Source organism: Octopus bimaculoides, chromosome 5 (assembly GCF_001194135.2).
Source record: "Octopus bimaculoides isolate UCB-OBI-ISO-001 chromosome 5, ASM119413v2, whole genome shotgun sequence".
Classification (NCBI taxonomy): domain Eukaryota; kingdom Metazoa; phylum Mollusca; class Cephalopoda; order Octopoda; family Octopodidae; genus Octopus; species Octopus bimaculoides.
Window position 1 is genome coordinate 54,017,082 of NC_068985.1, and position 7,007 is coordinate 54,024,088.

A 7,007-nucleotide genomic window follows, 5' to 3' on the forward strand; every position below is an offset into this window, starting at 1 on the left:
TGAATGGAAGGGAGATAATAAAAAGGAGGTTGAACGAAAGGGAGATAATAATGGTGATCCCAACGAACTAAGGTGCATGAGTATGTGTGAGTGTATATGTGTGAATGGGAGCAAGTGAGTCTGATGCATGTGTGTAATGTGTGTGTGTGTGTGTGTGTGTGTGTGTGTGTGTGTAGCCACTGGTGTGTTCTGTTTTAAGTGGTGTGCACACATGCACATGTGTGTGTCTGTGACCAAATAGTGTGCATGTGTATAGTGTATGTTTGTGGGTGAAAGCTATCCTTGTCTATGCATGCTGTGAGTGTTTATGCATGTGCTACTGTGTGTTGCATGTGTATATATTGTCTGTGTTCAGGTATTATGTGCTTGTGTGGGTGTATATATTGTCTGTGTTCAGATTTTATGTGCTTGTGTGGGTGTGAAAGTGTGCATGAGGGTGTGTGGATAATGGTGTGTGGTATGGGTGCTGAGAAGAGGTTGGTGCTAGTGCATGTGGAGTGGGAAGGTGCTGTGGGTGTGTGTGTCTGTAAAGGTGTATGAAGTGAGTGTTTGTATAGTGGTGCATGTGGGGAGGGTACCAAAGTAAGCGATAAGCAGATGTGTAGATGGAGTGGGGCAGTTCAATGTGGGAGATGTGTGGGAATCCAATGGGGTTGGTGTCAGATGAAGAGAGGAGGTGAGTTGAGCCCATTTGATGGTGCAAAGGAGTGAAGAGAGATTATTTTTTGTTCACAGTGAAGGCGGGAGTCCGAATGGTCCCAGTGTAGAGACAGTCCAAACACAGACAGCTTGTAGCCAATGACTGGTAGATCAGAAGTGGCGTCCTGTTTGACCAATGTACAGGGAAGGACAGAGAGAGGAGGAGACATAGTGAATAACATACTAGAGGTGCAGGTAAAGGAGTCAGTGATATGGTGCCTGTGAGGTTGCTGGTGTTGGAGAGGTAGGGACAGGTGCAACAGTGTTGGCAGGAGCAGGGGAAGGAACCAAGCTGGAAGACAGGAGTAGGGAAGAAACTGTGAACCAGGAGGTCATGCAGGTTATGAGCTCATTTGAAGGAGGGAAGGTGTAGGTAAGGGAAGATTTTCAAAGGGGAGGTGTTGGACTGGAGTTGCTGGAAGGCTCGGAGAATGGTGCATTGGAGGGTAGGGTGGAGGGGTGGTGGGTGAGGTGAAATGATAGACAGGAAAATGTGGGGGCAAGTGCAAGGAGAAAGAGCAGAGGCATAGTCCACAGATCATGCCCAGGCTAGAGCAGTGTGGATAATGGTGAGGGGATATCCATGTAGATTGAAGTGGCGAGCCATAAGTTGAGACTGAGTCATGGTCGTCACTGTAGAGCCTGCATACATGGAGGAATTGGGAGTAGGGGATGGAGAGCTTCATGTAAGTAAGGTGGGAGGAGGAGATGTTAAGGTAGGAGAGTGAGTCAGTGTGTTTGTAGTGGATGGAGGTAGTGAGAGCAGAGTGGTGTATGCTGACAGAAATGTCAAGAAATCCAACAGAAGAGTTAGGGATAATGCAGGAGAATTCGAGGGCAGGATGGAAGGATTGGACAAAGGAGAAGAAGGAGTCCAGTTGTTCATGGGAGAGTGAGGCTGCGCTGATACTGTCATCAATATAACGACCATATAACTCATTTGTGAGACTATTTGGGCCTCAACATAGCCAACAAACAGGTTCGTGTAGTTAGGACCCATTCTCATTCCCATGGTGACTCGTAAGACTGTTGGTAAAAGTCCCCTGCAAATGAGAAGCAGTTGAGGGAGAGGACAAGTTCAGCAGAAAGGTGGAATAAGTGAGAGGGAGAAAGCAGTCGAGGGTGTGTATTCTGAAGAGATTAGAATGAATGGTGGCACACATAAGGCAATAGGAAGTGGTGCGGAGTATGGGTAAGATGGCAGAGGTAGAATGGAAAGTAGGAGGCAGAAACATTTGGGGATGAGGTGGTGGTGAAGGTAGCAACTGAGAAAGGAAACGTAATAACAGAAGCATGGTTTTTGAAAATCAGTAGGGAAAGATGAATAGAAGGTTGAAAGCAGCAGAAAGGAAGCATAGTCAGGTGTTTTTTTAGGCAGTGATGAAGGTGGAGGAGGAAGGATTTATAATTAGGCATGCTGGAAAAAGGAGAGAAAGAAAAAAAGTTGAAATGGAGAGAGAATGGCAAGGTCATTAGCATATAGAGCTTACATCAATGACAATAGCCAGTGAGACCCATGAAGGTAGAGCCTGAAAGCATCTGAAGATCCAGTGGTAATCCGGGTTAAGTGTTGGCATGTGGATGAGGAGAGGTAAGCTGTCTGATTCATGTGAGCAAGGAAAAGTGTATGTTCCATATACATATATATAAATAATAGTGTATAAACAATTTAAGTATTTATACATGAAAGAGGTGACCTTTAACAGGACACCTTACATACTAGAAACAACAGTCAAAGCCCAAACCATGAATAAAAGCAATTTCAAAGGGAATGAAAATAAAAGGGTAACTAGAAAAATATTTTTTCTTTATTTCTTTTTTTATTATTATCATTCCCTTTGAAATTGCTTTTATTTGTGGTTTGGGCTTTGACTGCCCTTTCTAGCATGTAAGGTGTTCTTTCACAGGTCACCTCTTCCATGTATAAATACTTAAATTGTTTATACACTATTATTGTCTATTGACTTTATTACACATGGTAGCCACCAGTATAAATTTAAAAAAAAATTTTCTACTCTTATTTTCACAGTACTTCTCTCCATGTCTGGCTGTACAGCCTTTTTGTTTGTTTATTTCACCGTTTCGTTTTCCTGTCTTGTTTTCCGTCCGCCACTATCCTCCACGAAAAAAATTTAATTTGTGTTCGTGGGAAGAGCCATGTTAACAATGCGTCCTGCCCTAACTCTTTGAAACGCCAGTGTTTTAATGGTGGCAGCTGATGAAGGATATGTTCTCTATGTGGCCTGCTTGTTTGTTGTACCTTGTTTATCATTTTGTCCATGTTCTTTTGCAACGTCATGTACCCAGATATGTATCTATATGTACATGTAGATGAAGGTATGTACATACATGTACATATATATGCATATACTCATATATTGTTTATATATATATATATATATATATATATATATATATATATGTGTGTGTGTGTGTGATCATGCAGTAATTTCCCTTTGTTTAACGGTCATTTACATAGCATTTTTTTCAATGGCCAGATAACTGAAGAGATGGCGGTATGGGTTTCCGCCCAGACATCCGAAACTCAGTTTTATCATGGCTACCGAATAAATGTCACATATTACATATACATTCCTCTATTTACATAATATCGAGGTCTCTTTCTTTCTTTTGTTGTCTTAACTTTTCTATCAATATATATATCTATATCTATATATATATATATATATATATATGTATATGGAACATACACTTTACCATGCTCACATGAATCAGACAGCTTTTGTGCAGCTAGATGCCCTTCCTATCACCAAACCTCACCTGTTTCAATAAAGGTAATATTTCATCTTGCTCAGACATAATTTCATGGAAGATTGGAAACAAAGGACACCGTTAGCATGTCAGTGACATTTGCTTACAGCTACCATGTGATAACAAGCCAGGGAGACAGTAAAACAAAGACACATACATATACACACACACACATATACAAAGGTATATATATTTTATATATATATATGTGTGTGTATTGTTATATGTGTGTGTCAGGTGGTTAGCATTAGAAAGGGTACACCATACAAAAGCAGACACTGGAACACAACGCAGTCTTTCAAAATATCAGATCCTGTCAAACTATCCAACCTATGCCAGTATGGAAGACAAACGTTAAAAGATGGTAATGAAATAATTTTTTATATAAAATTTGAAAAATAAAATACCTTCGATGATTTCTGGCCTTAAAATCTCTGGAACAGATACCAATTGAAATCCTTCCAAACGGAGCTTATCCAGACAATAATTTACTAGGGCCAGTTCCAGGCGAGCAAGTTGGTTCAGAAAATAATAACTCCGTTGACCAGTGGTTGTTCCAACATTGGATGTACGGAGCCATCCTGCTTTCTCTCCAATTTCAACAACACCCTTCACTTTTCCTACATTAACAGATTCTTTACCAAAAGTTTTGACAACACGATTACAAGATTCATTCCCAATTGGTGCCAATGGATGGATTTTGTTGGGAATGTCTGCAGCCAATGATTTTAATTTATCAATCAATCCTTGCTTCTTCATTGAATTATCTTCCCTTGATACCTGTAACAGATTAAACAGGCTTAGTCTACTACACATGCCTACAAACATAAGGTGAAGCTAATAAAGGAGTGTCAATATGGTTGCTCTACTTACTAGAAATAGCAAGTAAATCTCCCTTAATGCCTTAGAAAAGAAAAATGAAAATAACATTAGATACACTAGTCTTGGGTATACTACATCTGAATATAAAATTAAAAATATTTGCAACTGGAACGTTTTCAATCATGTCTGTTGAATCAGGAATGATGTGTGTCTAAAAAGCAACAGAAACCATAAGGTTAGGAGTTTCTGTGTTATTGCTTGATCTGCATAATATAACAGCCACATCTTCCTCGAGACAAACCCTCCAATTTGTTTCAAATAAAAACAATGAGTTGTAAGTACTAAATCAGACAGCATGACCACATTGAAGACAGGATACCAAGCAGATAAAAGACCAGCCAAAGAATGAAGTTCAACCTAACTTCATACATTTTCACAAATCTTTCTATCTGGAGTACCAAATGTCTTTATTACTCTGAATTTGTTTATTTTAAAGATGGAATGACCCAATAGATAAGGTATTGTAATAACAACTTGATAACAAGTTTTCAAAACCTCTAGATGTATTTTACCATGTTTATAAGTCTTTCAGTTAATTCTACATGTCTTGGATCACACTGATGTCAGGAATAAGCACTGTATTACCTGGAACAGACTGGGATAGTCTGCCATATTATACAGGGAGATTTCCCTCTCATCTGCTTAACACAAGGAGGAAACACATCATTGAAAATGTTTCAGCAATTCAAGATCCCTTAGAGAGAAAATATCAGAATTGTTTCCCAGTTTCAATTTCAGGCTTATTTTATGATCTGAATCTAGCACTACAAACTAACAAAATACTCATTACATATGCTTTTCTCAAAGTAATTAAAATGCTATCTAATTAAGTCTACATGGACTGAGACAACAAAAATTTCGTTGGCAAAATTTTCAGACGGGTTACATTGCAATTATATCAGAATTTAATGTAAAAACCCTAAAACCCTAACTCTAACACCCTAGTGAAAATAGTGCGGGTTTAATCTGAAAATTGACCTTATCGTTAACAAATTATTTATAAAATCAGCCCAAAACAACTTTTAAGATATGTTATCAAAAATCAAAAGTCAGAGATACTTCTGCGTATATTGTTGTAACACGGAAAAAAGATTTTACGATAGGATTCCTTTCAAAATAATACGCCAGACATAACCTTTAGAGGTAACCTTTACTTCAAACGGATCTTAAGCCCGTTTAATTGTATAATAATTTTCTGTCCTATATTTCGAAAACAAGAGCCTCATTTGTCCTAGATTCTTTCAGCTGGTCATGGTCAGTCACTGACTCAATGTATTTCTGAAATATAGAGCAACAAGGGAGTATGTTTGTAACTTAGGTGGAATAAATATCACAATTAATTTACGTTTAATATACCGGCTATTCGGCAATAATTGTCTTAACGATGTGTATAAAGAATTTCGATATTATTTACGAGTCGTTTGGGTAAAATGAAATATAAATTTATATTTACATCATTCCATAGTCTGTGAACAGCGTCTATATCTCCTATTCCTTTACGATTCCGTATGTTTTCTTTTATTTCCAAAGTGTTTTCTGGATTACAAAGATAATCCCAATCAAACTCAGGGCAGATGGAACTTTGCGAATCTTGGTAACTGTTTTGGCTAAGACAATCTATTGATATGTCTCTTCTATAACATTTCGAGTCTGCAGACTTTAACAATGCTCGAATAACAGAGAAATGTTTGCACGTTCGCCACTGAAAACGGCCAAGTGTCGTATGAAGTCCGTACATGCTGCCAAGCATAATACGGACTCGTTTGAAGTGAGGAAGTTAAGGCGAGTTTGACATTCAGAGTGATCTCCCTTGAATTGATTTACAAACAATTTCTGATTGGTGTAGTAATGCTCCTCTCCCTGCTACATGTTATTGTTGTTACTGCTGTTGCTAGTAGTAGTAGTAGAAATGGTAGTGATGGGGTAGTGGCGATGTGCCTTTATATTACAAGCGTACGAGTTTGACACCTACACAATATATATATATATATATATATATATATACATACATACATACATACATATATGATATATATATATATATATACACAAACAGGGGGAAAGACTTCCGCCCCCCCCCTTCCCAAACCATCCTTTTAAAAAAATTTATTTTCTAAATATGCGGAAAAATACGGACATTATGATTTGAACAAAAATTTCTAAACATTTCTGTACTTATGGTTAGGGTTAGGGTTTTAGGGTTAGCGTTAAGGTTTTAGAGTTAGGGTTAGGGTTGGGGTTTTAGCGTTAGGGTTAGCGTTAGTATAATGGGAGGCAAGGTTCACAATATTGGATGAATATCACCTTCTCCCATTAAAATTGTTCTTTGTGTTGTTTCAGGCTCCAGCAGGCGAGGAGAGAAGTCTCAAGTGGAAATGCAAATTCACAACCAGTTTTATTTACAGTTACACAGAATAAATGAAGTGTGTCACTCTCAGTAGACCATCTCAAGCTGTGTACGTTTCGTTGTATCTCCGTTAATGCGGGCCCATTACCTCTGGAGATATGATGTGCAGACAGGACTAGCCTGGAGACCCAACCAGCGAATATGTGTGTTCAGCAAGTGCTTGCGGTGAAGAAGAAGAAGAGAATCTGTTTGTGGGCCCTTATATCCAGTTTGCCATTGCGATCCTCGTTGTGATCTCGGGCATGGC

The 7,007-nt window shown here is 38.6% G+C and overlaps 1 protein-coding gene across 1 annotated transcript in view; it reads right to left on the bottom strand.

Annotated features, from left to right (window-relative positions):
• Positions 1-6,166, bottom strand: part of LOC106875723 (serine--tRNA ligase, mitochondrial) — a 10,694-nt gene extending 4,528 nt beyond the window's left edge. Inside the window, exons 1-2 of the mRNA XM_014923968.2 lie at positions 5,807-6,166; positions 3,879-4,251 (exon numbers count right to left, since the gene is read on the bottom strand). Of these exons, the coding sequence (XP_014779454.1) occupies positions 3,879-4,251; positions 5,807-6,103 (670 nt within the window). The 5' untranslated portion in view covers positions 6,104-6,166. The remainder of the gene's footprint in view (positions 1-3,878; positions 4,252-5,806) is intronic.
• Between the last annotated feature and the right edge of the window lie 841 nt (positions 6,167-7,007).